Source organism: Cavenderia fasciculata (assembly GCF_000203815.1).
Source record: "Cavenderia fasciculata unplaced genomic scaffold Scf_Dfasci-G-b-285a01.f1-5, whole genome shotgun sequence".
NCBI classification, from domain to species: Eukaryota; Evosea; class Eumycetozoa; order Acytosteliales; family Cavenderiaceae; genus Cavenderia; species Cavenderia fasciculata.
The window spans coordinates 1,284,867-1,303,411 of NW_004457708.1; the positions used below are offsets into that span (position 1 = coordinate 1,284,867).

Sequence of the window (18,545 nt, forward strand, 5' to 3'; positions counted from 1 at the left end):
CCAATAAATAACAACAGTCTCATTCTGTTAATTTCTCGGTCGATCACACTCTCTCTGGTGTGTTTGTGTGAATGTGTATATTAGTGGGCAATTAGTGTGTATTTGTATTGTAGATGGGTGAGGTGAGAGTGAGAAGAATAAGAAAAAGGAGGGAAGGATAGGGAGTAAGTGTAGAGTGAGTTGAGTCTAGTCTCACATCTATCTATGAAATATAAGAGCCTTACTTTTTGGTTGATCTTCTTCTTCTTCTTTCTAGTCTATACTCCTGTCAGGTTACGCGTTATTATACAGAGAGTTGTCTTTGTTATCTACCTATATACTCTACTCTATCTATCTATCTATCTACCACTCAATACAACCAAACTAACTAACCCCTACTAGTTTTCAAAGGGGATGAAAGGAGTGGAGTTGGTTTTTTTTTTTTCTATTTATTTTTTGGTTTTTTTTTTTTTCTCTACTTGCAACAAACAGGTTGTTGGTATGTATGATCATCTTTATATTTGAGTTCGAGATATATACATATATATATATATATTCCATTGATCTTGATCTTAATGGATCCTATTCTATTATTTTTTTTGCCCATCTAGATTCTTCTATCAAATTAGCATCCTCCCATATATTTCCATCTCTTCTCTGTATATATATATAAATATATATATATATGGAAATATTAATATTCCCATTCCCCCGGTCTTGTGTGAATGTGTGTTTTAAGCTTCTCCTTTGTTTTAGCCCAATGCATCCTGATTTTTTTCAAGCAAAAGAGTTGTTTCGCCCCCTCGTTCCAAAAGTCTTTCGAAAATTCTTTGACAAGAAAGAAAAATTCGTGTGCATCTTTTATTGAGGGCTTGTTTGGATGACCAACTTGGAATGGGAGGATTGCTTTGCCTATTAAAATTTCATTGTCTCTCCTCTCCCTTCCTTCCTTCATTCCTCATCTTTTAACAATCAATCATTTAAAGAAAGAAAGATATTTATTTATTTATTAGTTTATTAGTTTGTTTTAAAGTTAAGTGTAGATATAGATAGGATAGATAAAGAATGCATCGTTCAATATTAGTAGTTATTGGTATTTTTGCCTGTTTGATCAGTTTGATCAATGGAGCTGTTTTTGTATCAAACTCTGCCTCCTCTGACAGTGCTGCAAGTAGTTCAGTTGCTGCTTCATCTGAAGAAATCAGACCATGTGTATTCAAAGCAGGCGAGAATATTGTTGATCTTAACGAACTTACTACCGAGTATGTGTTCATCTCTCTCTCTCTCTCTCTCTATATATATATATATATCTCTCTCTCTCTCCTCCTTCCCTCCTCATGATGATGAATGATAGCAACTGAACAAACAGTCTCTTCTAACCTCAACCTGTTTTTACCTTTCTTCTTCTTTTTTTTTTTTTTAGCACTATCAACTATAGCAATGACTTGGGAAATTTCTCTCTTTCAGGTATGTTGTTGTTGTTGTTGTTGTTGTTGTTTATAATAAGATATTATTATTATCTTTCTTCTTCTTAATTACTTACTTGCTCTTATCAATCAACCAACCAATCAATCTATCTATTTAACCAAATTTGGTTTGTTGCTGATTTCTGCAAACTTTAGTCTGCAGCTTTGTTAGTGGCACTGCCACAGTGAATTGTGGACAGTCTTCCATTTGCTACAAAGATGCTGGTACTGCCAAGACACTCAAGATTGGGTCACATCTCTCAGCACACGAGTTTCAAAACCGCAATGGCTCAGACTTTGGCGTCAAATTTGGTCTTGGTGATCAATGTGGTATGTACAAGATCACCACTGATATCCTCTTTTACTGTCAACAAGGTGTATGTATATCTATCTACATATGTAGTATATGTAAATGAATGTATATGTATTCTAGATATTTATCTATTTCTATTTTATATATAATATAATATAATATAGACATCTGGAACCATTACAAATGCTATTAGAAGTCCACTCCAAGTTGGTGCTGCATGTTATAGAAATTTCACCTTGTCAGTTGGTGCCTCTTATTTCTGTCCACCAGCTCCAAAGGGCGGTCTCTCTGGAGGTGATGTTTTCTTGATCATGTAAGTCAATCCAGCGACAACCATAACTATAATATTATTATTATTATTATTATTATTATTTTTGACCAAACTAACAAACAATCAAATCAAATCAAATCAAATCTTACTAGTTTCTTTGTTGGTTTTGGAGCTTATTTCATTTTCGGAACTGCTATCCAATGTTACAGAGGTAGAAGAGGTACTGAAGCCATTCCAAACCATCATTTCTGGGGATCATTCTTTGGACTTGTTGGTGCTGGTGTTGGTTTCATCAAGAACAAGATTACCGGTGGATCATCCAATGGTAATTACCAAACAGTTTAAACCAAATCGAATGGATATCCCTCATTTGAAAAAATCTGAATAATCATAATAATAATAATAATACATGTATCGACAAATAATAGTATTATTACTACTCTATAATAATAATAATAATAATAATAATAATAATAATAATAATAATAATAATAATAATAATAATAATAATATAAAAATACCCTTTTTAAAAATAAAACTAAAAATAATCTAAAACAAACAAATACAAAGATATCTTTCTTTATATTTTATCTCCCAAACAAACAAATACTATACATTCTTTTAGAGAAAATATAGATAGTATAAATCATAGATAGACAAACCGAGATAAACCCAAACCAAACCAAACCAACCATGATAATCAATAAAAACAAAGACAAACAAACAAGTATGCAATGGAAACCATCAAATTCCCTAGTTTTCGTTTTTTTTTTCGTTCTACTCTTTTTTTTTTTGAGAGAGAGATGATACCGAAAATTTTGGCAGAGTGACGATTAGGGAAAATGATGGTATGTACATAACAAACAAACATAAACATGACATATAAACATAATATATAAACATATTAGTAGAGACTACTGTAACCGAATGATGACAAGCAAAGAAAGAGGGCAGAGTAGAAAGCCCAGAGTAATTTTTGAAAAACTACAGTGAACGATTATCATAACCCCAAAGCATTCAATGATGATTATTGGCCTTTAGTAATCCTACTAATAGTTTTGGTTGGTTGGCTAACTGGCTTGACTCGGTTCGATCTTGATATGGAAATAAATAACCTTGAAAACCACTTATTTAGTTTATGTTTCAAACACTATTTATTCCTATTCACACACGCGTTTTTAGTTGGCAGTGACGACCTTGGTCTTGAGGTTCTATAATAATATAAAAGTAAGTAATAAATGAATATATTAGTATGTCTAATCGCTTCGCTGCTGTCTTTTCTGTAATTACCTTGAAGGAGGCAACGTCTGGGACGAGGGAAGCGACGGTGATCATCTTTTGGGTTTCGTCTTCACCAGATTCGGCTCTCTTTCTTTGGAGAACGACACGGACACGGTTTGGAGTAGTCTTGATACCGTGGGCCCAGATGTACTTGTTCAACTTGTCATCAATGAGGACAACGTTGGTCTTCATGTTCTTTTGAGCGAACTTCTTGATGAGCTTGATGGCACGTGGAGCTCTACGGAAGATGCAGCTAAAATGTAGATAGAAAAGAAATAGTGTAATATGGTGTGATGGAGGTGATTAGTACTGTATCTCTCTGTGCTGTTTACTGTGCTGTATCTGTTATCTCTGTTATTCTGCTAGTACATACATCTTCTTGAGATCCTTTTGGAGGTTGATGGTGTATTCACGGGCAACTGGTCCCTTTTCGGTTCTTTCGACTTTCTTGGTGGACATCTCTGATAACGTGTATGGAGCAATGGAGTAGAACTAAACGTTTGAAGATATCGATATCGATAATTTTCACGCTCTGCCTGCTGCTCGACCTACGCCGCGTCTCCTCTCGGTGCATTGCCAAAAACATATTTTTTTGAAAAATTCACTTTGAATCGAATGAATTTTTGCCCGATTACATTACTCTCATCAAAACTCGTTTTCACCTCTTCATTAAATTAAATTAATTATAATCTACTCTAATATACTTCACACAGATATAGTAACTACTACCTATATATATATATATATGATTCAAAATAGTTAGAGATATAATATGGATTAAATTGAAAGTTTATGAAAAGAGTACCCTCTTCCTTCTCTCTTGTCTCTTCTTTCTCTTTACATCAACTATCATCATATATTATAGTTGTTGTTGGTTTAGTTAGGGTAGGGTATTATAAGTTTACAAATAGTATTTGAATATATAATGTTGATCAGATCCAAAAGTTGTAATAATAACAACAATGAACGAGTACATGGTGATGGATGGGATAGGCCCTACCTCTCTTTTTTTTACAATCTAAAAGGAGATCTCCTGCCCCTGAACCGAGCCGTGTTCAACCAACGCGTTGGTTGGTTTCAACGAGCAACAAACAAACAAACAAACAACCATCTTATGGTGATAGATGAATCTTATCATATGACATTGTTCAAAAAAAAACATAGAGATTGAATAGATAGAGATAAATAGATAAATAGATAGATAGATGAACAACTATTTATATTTATTTATACTTGCAGTTGTTCTTGTTGTTGTGATTACTAGTACCACGCATGTTGTTGTTGTTGAATCAGCACCAGTAACATGTCAAAGAGATTCATTACTCACAGGACAACAGAATCAAGATGTAGATTGGTGGTTAATCATCAAGTTGTCAATGGGTGATTTATACCTCTACTATGATTCTGATATGAAAGAAGAACAATTTTTGGTATGTATAAAACATGTAATAATAATGTATAATAAATAATAATTGTATAATAATAATAATCTAAAATATATTTTTTTAAATTTTTTGAAGCAAGGTAAATTCCTAAGATCAAGGTATAGTGCATTTGGACAAGCATTAAAAACCATTGAAGATGATGCAAATGATTATATTGGTTTTAATGATGATTTTGGACACAGGGATGCCGAGAAAACAAATTCATTTGGTTATTATAATCATGAAAAGGGTATTATTGCTTGGGATGATAATCAAGGTATTTACATTCAACACTCGATTCCAAAGTTTCCAAATGGTGGTGGCTACTTTAAACAAAACAAGGTTGACAGATTTTTCACGATCGATCCAAAACCAGACTATCCAGATGATCAAGACAACTTGGAGTTTCTAAGGTTCGGTCTACTTGGATGGCCATGGGCCCAAGATGGAGGTGGGTATTATTCAATGCTTCCATCTAATATAATGGGTGATCGTACGTGTTCCCAAACCGGGAAGGGTATGTACCCAAAAAACCTTGCTGGGATTGGTCAAATGTTAAAGAATTTTAATTTACCTGGCAATGCACCACACCCTCAACCACAAGATACTGCCAATATATTAAAATCAGCTACCTATGCTCAACATATATTATGTATGTCTTTGGATGCTCAAAATTGTATGTATAATATAATTATTCAAAATGAAATCAATCAAATCAAATCAACACAATTCGATATACATATATGTTTACTTTATTTATTTTTATTTATTTTTAAAAGTTCACAAAATAATGGATTTATTTAAAAATATGATGCCAAACAAGTGGAAAACAATGCCTGAAAAAATGTTGTTTGTAACAAAGACAGGTATACAAGAAGAGTTTGTATATAAACCTGAAGAGTATCTTACAAGAGACGGTGTATATACTTGGTCGATGGATCATAGAGGTGATGCTACAAAGAAGATTTATCTTATGGGCAAATACTTTGGACCCGATAAGAATCTTTGGAATGACGGTTTGTTTTGGGCCGACAAGTCTTGTAATCCACAAAGCAAAGATCAAGCAACAAGGGAAGCCAATCAACCATGTATTCCAACTTGGGTAGAAGGTGGTCTTTCTCCATTAACATTATCCACACACTACTACTTGGGAGCCAAATATGATCCGGAAAAATTCAAATTCCCAAAATTCACAACTACATTTAAACATGGAACCAAGTCACAATTATTCGCTTGGGGTGCTGGTTATGGAGAAGGAGCAGATCATAGCAAGATTGCATTTATTGAAGATCCAAATCATCCAAATTACGATTTATGGAATGTTTGTTTTAGTGGTTCAAATTTAAAACAAACAAAGGGTTCAGTATTGGTATGTTGGTAATAATAATATTTATTTATTTATTTATTTATTTATTTATTAATGTTATTTTGTTTTGTCTTTATTATTAGGTTTGTTTTAAAAAAGATTCATTGGTGAAAGCATTTATTAATCTTCAAGAGGGGGCACAAGAATCAATTAAAAGTTGGAGTGAAGAGACAAAGGGGGCAGATGGAAAACCATGGACGATCTATCAATCATGGGATCCAGAGGGGGACTTTGCCAAATATTATAGGTATCATAGTCCCCAATTGGCATGTAATGCTGTCAGAGGTGTCACGAATCCTCATTTATTGACACCAGAAACATTTTCAGAAGAAAAGTATGATAAGATACTACATTACACAACTATTTTCGAACACTATCTTTGGACAAGACAACCCAACCCTTCAAAAAACCCTATTACAACGTTGGAGAAATTCTATGCTGTTCATAATTTGGAAAGACCTCAACCGGCATTCACTGCTATGATGGGCAGATCCCCTCCTACAAGGAATCCAAATAAAGAATCTCCACTAAAGAAACAGAGAACAGGTCTCTCTCCAACAGAAGAGAAGAAAGAAGAGAAGAAAGAAGAGAAGAAAGAAGAGAAGAAAGTTGAACCAAAGGTAGACTCACTAAGACAACGCTATATGAATCTTCCTAGAAACTTCAGACAAAACAAGCAACTCGAATTAAAAGCAAATGAAGCCAATACAAAACGTTTTGTTTGTGCTGGTGGACAAGTCATTAATATAGTTGGTCAAGCTACTCATCAAGAAACTGTTGATAGATGTAATAGTCAAAATAACGGCGGTCAATAAATAAACCAAATAAATAGGAATAAAGGTCTACTTGATTGAAATTGGGATCAGCCACCCTGTTTCACAAAAAAAAAAAAAACCCAAACCGCCAATTCGTGTTCAACCACGTTGGCTCTCTACCACATCACATATTAACTAGCGCACTACTATGATTATGATATTATTTAAAAGAAGATAGAGATAGACAAGATAGAGATAAATAGATAAATAGATAGATAGATGAATAACTATTTATATTTATTTATACTTGCAGTTGTTGTTGTGATTACGAGTACTCATGTTGTTCAATCAGCACCAGTAACATGTCAAAGAGATTCATTACTCACAGGACAACAGAAATCAAGATGTAGATTGGTGGTTAATCATCAAAGTTGTCAATGGGTGATTTATACCTCTACTATGATTCTGATATGCATGAACATCAATTTATGGTATGTATATTATTTAAATAATAGGTTTGTTTTAATATATTTACTTTTGTATTTACTTTTTATTTTTCTTGAAGCAAGGTAAATTCCTAAGATCAAGGTATAGTGCATTTGGACAAGTTTTAAAAACCATTGAAGATGATGCAAATGATTATATTGGTTTTAATAATGATTTTGGTCATGAGAATCTAGCAAGGAATAATCCATTTGGTGAATATAATCATGAAAAGGGTATGATTGCTTGGGACAATACACAAGGTATTTATATTCAACATTCTATACCAAAGTTTCCAAATGGTGGTGGTTATTTGAAAAAGGTTGATAAGTTTTATACAATCGATCCAAAACCAGACTATCCAGACGATGAAGATAGTTTGGAGTTTCTAAGATTCAGTTTACTTGGATGGCCATGGGCCAATGATGGAGGTGGTTATTATACAACGTTTGCTTCTAATATAATGGGTGATCGAACATGTGCCAATACCAATTCAGGTACCTATCCATATAAACTACCCAAGATTGGTCAAATGTTAAAGAATTTTGGGTTCCCCGATGGAGTACCTCATCCTCAACCACAAGATACTGCCAATGTATTAAAATCAGCTTCATATGCACAACATATATTTTGTATGTCTTTGGATGGTACTAATTGTATGTATAATAATATATTCAAATCAAAGTTAATTAAAAGTACACAAAAGAAAGTATATATTAATTTAATTTAATTTAATTTATTTTGTTTGGTTTAAATAGTCCAAGATATAATGGCATTATTTCAAGATTTAATGCCAAACAAGTATAGTCCAATGCCAGATAATATGTTGTTTGTAACAAAGACTGGTGACTTGCAAACTAACTTTGCATATAAACAATTGAAAGATGTAGTAAGAGATGGTGTTTATAAAAAGGTGATGCATCAAAGAGGTGATGATACAAAAAAGATTTATGCTTTGGCAAAATACCAAGGAAACAAGAATCTTTGGACTGATAGTCTGTTTATGGCAGATGAATCTTGTGATCCAGGTAATGATGATTTAGAAGTTAATCAACCATGTATTCCAACTTGGGTAGAAGATATTCCTCCATTAACATTGACTGCATATAACCTTGGAAAGGCATTTGATCCAGCTAGATTTAAATTCCCAAAATTTACAACTACATTTGTTCAAGGTCAATCATCACAATTATTCGCTTGGGGTGCTGGATATGGAGAAGAAGCAGATCACAGTAAGATTGGTATTTTGGAAGATGAGAATCATCCCAATTATAAAATATGGAATGTTTGTTTTAGTGGTTCAAATTTACAACAAAAAAAGGGTTCAGTTTTGGTATGTTGTATAAAATACATAGTTATATATATATATAGTTAACATACATATATAATTATTTGTATATGTTAATATTAATGTTTGTTATTTTGTTTTGATTTATTTTTAATTTAGATTTGTTTAAAAAAAGATTCATTGGTGGAAGCATTTAAAAATCTTCAACTCAATGCACCAGATACTCAGGTGTCACCTGGATCAGGAACAGTATGGGCAGAGAATATAAGAATGCAGTCTAGGAGTTGGACAGCCAAACGATCATGGGATCCAGAGGGAGACTTTGCAAAATATTTTAAGAGTCATAGTGCTCAGTTGGTATGTGATGCCATTCGAAATACCAAAGTGGCGAATCCAGAATCATTCAAACCTGAAATGTTTGCAGGTCAACCAAAGGATGTACAAATACTATATACAACAATTATAGAACACTATCTATTTACTAGACAGAGTAACCCAACAAATGCACCCATTACAACATTGGAGGATTTCTATACCGGGTTGAATTTAATAAGACCGGTTACAAATGTCCCACCTCCCATGCAAGCACGTAAACAACCACCACTCCCAACTACACATCGTCCATCAGCTGTTACCACTACACAACCAGCAGTTAAAAAAAGATTGGTGTCAGATATGGAGGCACAAACAACATCAGCTGTCAATAATCGAAAAGAAGAAGAAGGACCACCAAAAAAGAGAATGAGATCGGAAGAGAAAAGAGCAGCTCTACAAGGTATTATTGATGATATTGATATATTCACATACGAAATCAAATCAATACAGAAATTGGTTAATTTTGGTTTAGAACAAGCTGATGATGAAGGTGTTGATGATTGGATCAAACCATACATTTTAGAAAAGAATCAAGAAATTAAGAAATTGTGTGATACATTTTATCAAGCCAAGAAATTACAAATGGAAGAGTTGGAAGCAAACACAATCCTCTATGATTGTGATGTTGAATTACCAATTGAAACTGATACAACAAATGCTGATGGACAAGACCCACCCAAACCACAAGATACACCAATGGAAGAGGAAAAGAGTGATCCTATCATTCAACTAGTTGGTCAAACTTCAAAAAAGGATATTAACGATAGATGTAATCAATCTAAATAATAAATATCATTTTATTTAATAAATAATAATATTTATTTATTTTCCATCCTTTTGGATCTTTGCAAAAAAAAAAAAAAAAGAATAATCACGTGCACAGAAAGGCACGTGTTCAGTGGATGGCATAACGATCAATTATCTAGATGATTTATTTAATTAAATAAAAGCATGTAAAGTTTTGAACACGTTAGCTTGTCATCGTTCATAGTTCTTGTCACTATGTTAAAAGAAGATAGAGGTAGAGATAAATAGAGAGAAATGGGTAAATCTTTATATTTATTTATACTTGCAGTTGTTCTTGTTGTTGTGATTACTAGTAACACGCATGTTGTTGTTGTTGAATCAGCACCAATATCATGTCAAAGAGACTCATTACTCACAGGACAACAGAATCAAGATGTAGATTGGTGGTTAATCATCAAGTTGTCAATGGGTGATTTATACCTCTACTATGATTCTGATATGCATGAACATCAATTTATGGTATGTATCACACTCTCTTGATAGATATGTACATATTTACTTACAATTATTCTTTATTTTTATTTAATTTGAAGCAAGGTAAATTCCTAAGATCAAGGTATAGTGCATTTGGACAAGCATTAAAAACCATTGAAGATGATGCAATTGATTATATTGGTTTTAATAATGATTTTGGACATCAGAGTCAAGTAAAGAATAATCCATTTGGTGAATATAATCATGAAAAGGGTATGATTGCTTGGGACCTTGAGCAAGCTATTTACATTCAACATTCTATTCCAAAGTTTCCAAATGGTGGTGGCTACTTTAAACAAAACAAGGTTGATAAATTTTTCACTATCGATACTCAACCAGACTATCCAGACGATGAAGATAGTTTGGAGTTTCTAAGATTCAGTTTACTTGGATGGCCACGGGCCATTGATGGAGGTGGTTATTATACAATGTTTCCATCAAATATAATGGGTAGTCGAACATGTACCAGTACCGGCCCGGGTACAATCTATCAATCAAAACTACCCAAGATTGGTAAAATGTTACAGAATTTTGGGTTCCCCGATAGTGTATCAAAACCTCAACCACAAGATACTGCCAATGTATTAAAATCAGCTTCATATGCACAACATATATTTTGTATGTCTTTGGATGCTCAAAATTGTATGTATAATAATAATAATATTCAAAATCAAATCAAAAAATATACGAATATTTATTTATTTATTTATTTGTGGTAATTTTGGGTTGGTTTATATAGTCCAAGATATAATATCATTATTTCAAGATATAATGCCAAACAAATGGAATGATATGCCAAAGGATATGATGTTTGTAACAAAGACTGGTATTCCACAACCTTATTTTTCATATAAATTACTGAAAGATGTACAAAGAGATGGTGTTTATAAAAAGGTGATGAATCATAGAGGTGATGCTACAAAGAAGATTTATGCTTTGGCCAAATACCAAGGTACAAAAAAGAATCTTTGGGCTGATAGTCTGTTTATGGCTGATGAATCTTGTGATCCAGGTAATGATGATTTAGAGGTCAATCAACCATGTATTCCAACTTGGGTAGAAGATATTCCTCCATTAACATTGACTGCATACAACCTTGGAAAGGCATTTGATCCAGCTAGATTCAAATTCCCAAAATTTACAACTACATTTGTTCAAGGTCAATCATCACAATTATTCGCTTGGGGTGCTGGATATGGAGAAGAAGCAGATCACAGCAAGATTGGTATTTTGGAAGATGAGAATCATCCAAATTATAAAATATGGAATGTTTGTTTTAGTGGTTCAAATTTACAACAAACAAAGGGTTCAGTATTGGTATGTATAAATATAGTTATATATATATATATTTACATATTAATATTAATGTTATTTGTTTTTTAGATATGTTTAAAAAAAGATTCATTAGTTGAAGCATTTAAAAATCTTCAGGTCAATGCACCAGATGCTCAAAGGTCACTTGTAACAGGTGATATTTGGGGAGAGAGGATAACTGGGCAAGTTCAAAATTGGTTAGCTAAAAGATCATGGGATCCAGAGGGAGACTTTGCAAAATATTTCCAGGATCATAGTGCAGAGTTGGTATGTAAAGCCATTAAAAATCCACTGGTGAAAGATCCAGATTCATTCGAACCTAAAATGTTTGCAAGTCAACCATTGAACGTACAAATACTATATACAACTATTATCGAACACTATCTATTTACAAGACTAAAGAATCCAACAAATACACCACTCACAACATTGGAGGCATTCTTGACTGAATTGGGTCTGGTCAAACCAGAAATGCCTGTTCCAGTTCCTCTACAAACACGTAAACAACCACCAATACCAATTATACATCGTGCAAATGCAAATGCAGCTATTGTAAACAACAACAAACCAGCAGCAGTTAAAAGATTGGCATCACAAACAACAAATAATCGAAAAGTAGAAGAAGAAGGACCACCAAAAAAGAGATTCAAAACTGAAGAGAAAAGAGCAGTTATAGAAGGTATCATGGATGAGATGGACGATTTCACAGAGGGGATCAAATCAATACAGAAAATGGTTGATTTTGGTTTAGAACAAGCTGATGATGATGATCCTGATTTAATCTGGATCAAACCATACTTTGTAGAAAAGAATTTACAAATCCAAAAATTGTGTGATGCATTTTATCAAGCCAAGAAATTACAATTGGAAGAATTGGCATCAAAAACTAATCTTTATGATTGTGATGATGATGTTGAAATACCAATTGAAACTGATACAACTCCCGATGATGGACAAGACCCACCCAAACCACAAGACACAATAATGGTAGAGGAAAAGAGTGATCCTATCATTCAACTAGTTGGTCCAACTTCAAAAAAGGATATTAACGATAGATGTAATCAATCTAAATAAATACAAATAAATACAAATAATATTATTAATTTATTTATTTCAATTCCCCTTGTATTCTTTTTAATTTCTAGCTAAATAGATATTTTGGTATATGTTTCAAAAAATATCTATTTTTCATGATTGTTTACTATTATTGAATACCGAGTATAAGAACCTTTATTTCTATTCATTCATCTCTTATTATACTTTTATAATAATAATAATACAAAAATGTTAACATTTATATCTATTTTTCGAGTACCTTATATTAATCAATTAATTTTCACAAATATCAAACACATTTCAAAACAAATCTATTCAACTTTAACAAAACATGATGGAACATTGAATGTATCACAAAAAGGTAGTGATATCATTACATCACAACAACCACTTTTAGCAATGATATCACAATATGCATTACCATGGCATTTTATTAAACATTATATCAATAATAACAAAGAAGAATTATTGTTTGAAAGAAGAATGTATTCAATTACAAAATATTGTAGTCATCCAAATGCTACATTAGATACTCTTATACATCTATTAGAATGGTCACCAGATTATGATCCACAAAAGGATTATTATGCAAGTTATTATACTAATTTAGTTGCCAGTATAGCATCGGTTGGACATGTTGCTATACTTGAACACCTTATTAAACGGTACCCAAACCTAGACTATTATAATGCCTATGACATGGCTGCTGAAAATGGACATCTTCCCATTCTAAAGCTTCTCACTGAACAGACATCTGCTCAATCTAATGATATATCAGGTGCACTCGATCAAGCTGCTAGAAGAGGCTATCTCGATGTTGTAACCTATATTCATCAAACTAGACCAGCATCAAGTAAATCTGAATTCTCAAATGCATTGGATTCTGCTGGTAGTAATGGTCATTTAGATATGTTAAAGGTAACTAACTTACATATACTTATATCCCACCATATTATAATATACATTTAATTAATTTCTTTTTATTTTTTTTAATTACTTTAGTTTCTTCTTTCAAATAGAGTAGTATTTAAATGTACTGAAAATACTGCAAATGGAGCTGCCAATAATGGTCATTTGCATATATTAAAGGTATCTATATAGATATTATTGATTGGTTGTTTGATAGATACAAAGATAAAAAAAAGATGATATATATATTAATATTGTATTTAATATTATTTTAGTACTTGCATGAAAACAAAATAGAAAATGTATTTTCAAAAAGATGTATGGATTTTGCATCAATGAGAGGACATTTTGAGGTTGTACAATGGTTACATAAAAATAGAACCGAGGGATGTACAGTAGCAGCATTAAATAGAGCAACAACTTTGGAATTAATTCGATTCCTTCATTTGAATCGTACAGAAGGTGCTACTACTTTGGCAATTGATAGTGCTGCTTTTTATGGTTTGGATATGGTAAAATATTTAGCTGAAAATAGAAGTGAAGGATGTACACCAACAGCTTATGAAAGTGCTGCATTGGGAAATGTTGAATTGGAAGTATTCCAATATTTACATGAGAAATTTAATTTGGAATGTACAAAACAAACATTACGTACACTGGCAAAGAACGGTAGAGTTGATGTCATTCATTATTTTAACAAACAATTTCCTACATCAAATATTTGGAAACCAAAAATTATGGATACAGCCGCTGAATATGGTCAAATTGATGTTGTCAAGGTAAATATAAAAATATAACAAACAAAAAAATATATATAAAAATATATTATTTATTAATCATTTTGTCACAAATATTAATTAATATCTCTTTTTTTTGTTTTTAAATTAATATACTATTAGTATTTACATGAAAATAGATCAGAGGGATGTACAAGGAGAGCTATGGATGAAGCATGTGGTGATGAAGGGTCACTAGAGATGGTGAAATGGCTTCATTTTAATAGAACTGAGGGTTGTTCAGCCAATGCTATGGATACCGCAGCAAGATATGGTAAAATTGATATTGTAAAGGTAATTATAGTATAGTATTAGTTGGATCCATATATTTAGATTACCAGAATATATTTTGATCAAAAGAATATTAATATTTTTTTAAATATTTCTTTTTTTATAGTTTTTACATTATAATCGTACAGAAGGATGTTCAATTGATTCAATGGGAGCAGCTGCACAATATGGACATTTAGAAGTCATGGAATTCATTCAAGAGAATTGTGAGGACGCATATATGGCAAGCACCGTTTTCTATGACAATAGAAGTCCCTTTAGAAACTACAACAAAATCGTTCAATTTGTGTTGGACAGGAAATTGGTTGAAAAAGAATTTATCGATAAAAGACATACTGTCTATCTTGCTACCAATGCTCATTATGAGATTCTTCAATTGGTTAACCAATATATCAAACAAAATTAAAAGAATCCAATAGATGGTATTGTCACCCAAGTCCAACTGTTTTTTTTTTCCCCACGTACCACACACTTCTTTTCATCATCGTACCCCATTGGAACTGGTAACAAAACACCCCAGCTCAAACACTATCTCTCTCTTCCCAATTAATTAAAATTAATTTATAAATATTAGCAAATCATTTGTCTCAATTAATTACAATATATATCAGATAATAATAATAATAAAATAATGTCAAGTCGAATTAATCTAGATTAGATTTCAAGTGTATGGGAAAAACAACAACACCAACAACAGGTCTATAGACCTGTTACAATACCAATGTTGTTTACTCAAGTAAACAAATCTGTGACACAATCTCATTTAAAAGGTAGATTTGGTCAGTACACAAACGACTCAACTAGTTAGCATTTACTAAATTAATCATCGCACCACACCCACATGACATTGTATTTAACTCGACCAGTAACAAGCACCACCAGAACAAACAACAATAATAATAATAATTTGAAAAGGGTTTACTCATTCTATCACTCAATTCATTTTCTATTCAGTACTGAATGAATAATATTAGATATGGTTTCCTTTTGGTTAATCTCTTTGGTTATAATCATATTATCATTTGTATGTACAACTATCTATCTTTGTTTGATTGGATCAATAATTAACTAATTCTAATTTTCCAAAATTTGTACTTTTACAAAAAGGTGATCAGAAACAAAAAATATAATGAAAAGGATCCACCAGGCCCTTTTTCATATCCAGTAATAGGTATTGGACCTTTTAAATTAGGATGTATTCATTTAGTGTTTAGATACTATTTAGATAGATATGCAAAGGTTGGAAAGGTTTTAAAAATATTTTTATTTGATCAGCCTTATATCACTATTGCCAATCCAACAGTCCTAAAGAATGTTTATTCTGCAGAGAATGGACAATATTTCAAAACTAGACCTCCACCCATCAGACATATTTTAGCTCACAATACAAACAATTCTTTTATTATGGCTGATTATCCACAATGGAAAGAAACACGTAAATTATTAATTGGATCATTTGGTAAATCTAAACTAGCAAAGAATTACTCCCCTTTTATTGATTCTCAAACTCAAGAATTATTAAAAAAGTTTAAACATTATAATGGACAACCTGTAAGCCTAAAAAAACTTTAATTATACTTTATAACAAATTTAATTATATTTCGCTAATTTAATATTCTTAAATTTAATTAGATTGAAATCAATGATTATTGGAAGAAATATTTTATGAATATGGTTTCAAATCATGCATTTTCACATTATGTTTCATATGATGAAGATTTTAATCAAGGATTTTATCACAAAATATATCATGCACTTGAAGGTATCAATTTTGGAATGCTTGTACAATTAATTTTTTCAAGTTCCTATTTTATGTGGCCACTCAATTATTTGATTCAATTTATTCTAAAAGATCATTATACTGCTCTGCTAACTGAATTAACAAATATCTATAATCAACATGTTAAAACTATTGATGATGAAAAGTATGTCATGTAATCTGTGTACAATGGTTAAAACAACAGACTGGTACTAACAAACAAACCATTTATTTATTAATTTATTAATTTATTTTTATAGTCCAAGAGATTTATGTGATTTATTAATTTCAGCAGGAAATGAAAAGGAATATGTTATAAATACATGTTTTGATATGTATACTGGTTTGGAAACATCATTATTTACATGTCAATGGGCAGTTTTAATGTTAAACAATTATCCACTTGTTCAAGAAAAGGTGTTTCAAGAACTCGACGAAATAGTTGGTCGAGGTAATCAATGTTTTATATCACATCGTCCAAATACTCCTTATTTCAATGCATTCCTATTAGAAGTATTCAGGTATAGACCAACCGTCATTTATTCATTCCCAAGAGAATGTACTCAAGATGTTATACTTTCAGATTACTTTTTCCCAAAGAATGTATGTAAATCCTCTAAAAGATTAAAAAAAATAGATAAATGACAGTAGAGATTAACAAACAACAATTTTTAATTTAAAATGTTTAGTGTATGGTAGCAGCAAGTGTAGATGTACTTCATCATGATCCAGATTATTTTGATGATCCACATACATTTAATCCAGATAGATTTATGAATCCTCCGATTGGACAATTAAACAACAAAGAGAATATTTTACTTTTTGGATCAGGTAATAAGATTTGTATTGGAATGAATCTTGTCAATGATGCCATCTATATTGCTTTGACCAATTTACTGTTAAACTTTAAGATCAAAAGTAAATCTGGAGAATACCAATTTTTAGATGAAACTGAAACATCTATAATCTTTAGTTCCCCCAATAATTATTCTTATTGTTTATCTCAAAGATAGATTTAAATAACAAATTAAATTAATAATATTGGTAAATAGTTTAAATCCAATCTTTTTATCATCAATCCACTCCTAAAAATATATTAAATAAATAGAATTAAAAGTATTTATAAAATGATTGTGTCTCTTTTTTTTTTTGGTTTAAACAAACGTTTTAGAAGATAATTAAAACCATATATTGGTTCAATCAATGGATATGTTGATGTGATGATAGAATTTAATAGTCAATACAAAGTAATAATTATTAGATATTGGTATGCTTTGAAAGGTTTGAACCCAATAGATATATATCCATTAATTATTACTTTGTTTTGGCTATTAAATTCTATCATCATGAATCAAACACTTTCTTTTTTTGGAGGTTGTTATTTCTGGAGTATAAGAGTTCATTGTTTGGTCCATATTCTTCCATGTGTGATTCTTTTGAATAGTGTGCAATATTGACTAGTACATTGTAATACCTAAAAGATATGTATAAAAGATATTGAAAAAAATGCAGCTTACGTGTCACAAGAATAATTGCTTATGGTTCAAAGAAGTTGTCTCCTTCTGAGAGAAACTATTCTACTTTGGAAAAAGAAATGCTCTCGGTTGTTTATTCATTGCGTACTAACTATTATAATACAAGTAAATAAATCACGACGAGGGACATCTTGGCCAATCAACCATTGCTAATATCAATCAATTAGCTGTCGTGAATCCACAAGCTATTGCTGCCATTGCATTATATGATGGATCTATTGGGGTTACAATCGATAGCAACGGCTTGAATAGATATTGATTTTACGAAATCAATAATGGTGGTGACTTCTTGGATGGTCTTGACATTGACGAGAAACAATGTGGCTAGAAGCCATTAATTAGTTTGGCACCTTTTTTGATTGGTCTGATGACCTTAAAACGATGACTGTTGATAGTTACTGTCTGGGTGGACATGTCTACATCATACTCTTTAGCAAATCTGGCATAGTCATAGCCAACTTTTTCTATTAAAGGTTCTATCCTTTGTAATTCCTCAAAGAGAGAATTTATTCTTTTGGAAAAGGAAGTAATCTTATGTTCTTATCTGTTGTAATGTTGTATAAATATGATGATAAATTAAATGATAGTAATGTTTAATTCTTTTCTAAATTTTGGTATATAAA

At 31.6% G+C, this 18,545-nt stretch overlaps 6 protein-coding genes across 6 annotated transcripts; 5 read left to right on the forward strand and 1 right to left on the reverse strand.

Moving 5' to 3' along the window:
- Positions 1-1,044: 1,044 nt before the first annotated feature.
- On the forward strand, positions 1,045-2,960 carry DFA_04215 (uncharacterized protein; the record flags this gene model as incomplete). The annotated part of the gene is made up of 7 exons (XM_004366566.1): positions 1,045-1,241; positions 1,403-1,446; positions 1,602-1,822; positions 1,923-2,071; positions 2,182-2,354; positions 2,827-2,877; positions 2,938-2,960. The coding sequence occupies 7 exons, from the start codon at positions 1,045-1,047 to the stop codon at positions 2,958-2,960; spliced, it is 858 nt and encodes a 285-aa protein (XP_004366623.1).
- Positions 2,961-3,207: 247 nt separating this feature from the next.
- rpl31 (S60 ribosomal protein L31) lies at positions 3,208-3,769 on the reverse strand (the record flags this gene model as incomplete). Its single annotated transcript, XM_004366567.1, has 3 exons — positions 3,208-3,240; positions 3,320-3,563; positions 3,684-3,769. 3 exons carry the CDS (start codon positions 3,767-3,769, stop codon positions 3,208-3,210), a joined length of 363 nt encoding a protein of 120 aa, XP_004366624.1.
- Positions 3,770-4,515: 746 nt separating this feature from the next.
- Positions 4,516-6,915, forward strand: DFA_04217 (uncharacterized protein; the record flags this gene model as incomplete). Its single annotated transcript, XM_004366568.1, has 4 exons — positions 4,516-4,740; positions 4,831-5,410; positions 5,514-6,103; positions 6,184-6,915. The coding sequence occupies 4 exons, from the start codon at positions 4,516-4,518 to the stop codon at positions 6,913-6,915; spliced, it is 2,127 nt and encodes a 708-aa protein (XP_004366625.1).
- Positions 6,916-7,292: 377 nt separating this feature from the next.
- On the forward strand, positions 7,293-9,787 carry DFA_04218 (uncharacterized protein; the record flags this gene model as incomplete). The annotated part of the gene is made up of 4 exons (XM_004366569.1): positions 7,293-7,346; positions 7,421-7,994; positions 8,097-8,671; positions 8,786-9,787. The coding sequence occupies 4 exons, from the start codon at positions 7,293-7,295 to the stop codon at positions 9,785-9,787; spliced, it is 2,205 nt and encodes a 734-aa protein (XP_004366626.1).
- Positions 9,788-10,042: 255 nt separating this feature from the next.
- DFA_04219 (uncharacterized protein) lies at positions 10,043-12,670 on the forward strand (the record flags this gene model as incomplete). Its single annotated transcript, XM_004366570.1, has 4 exons — positions 10,043-10,267; positions 10,342-10,924; positions 11,049-11,599; positions 11,666-12,670. 4 exons carry the CDS (start codon positions 10,043-10,045, stop codon positions 12,668-12,670), a joined length of 2,364 nt encoding a protein of 787 aa, XP_004366627.1.
- Positions 12,671-12,880: 210 nt separating this feature from the next.
- Positions 12,881-17,400, forward strand: DFA_04220 (cytochrome P450 family protein; the record flags this gene model as incomplete). The annotated part of the gene is made up of 12 exons (XM_004366571.1): positions 12,881-13,570; positions 13,655-13,741; positions 13,837-14,340; positions 14,461-14,631; positions 14,735-15,007; positions 15,287-15,431; positions 15,603-15,652; positions 15,736-16,179; positions 16,261-16,553; positions 16,648-16,990; positions 17,077-17,305; positions 17,333-17,400. 12 exons carry the CDS (start codon positions 12,881-12,883, stop codon positions 17,398-17,400), a joined length of 3,297 nt encoding a protein of 1,098 aa, XP_004366628.1.
- Positions 17,401-18,545: the final 1,145 nt, after the last annotated feature.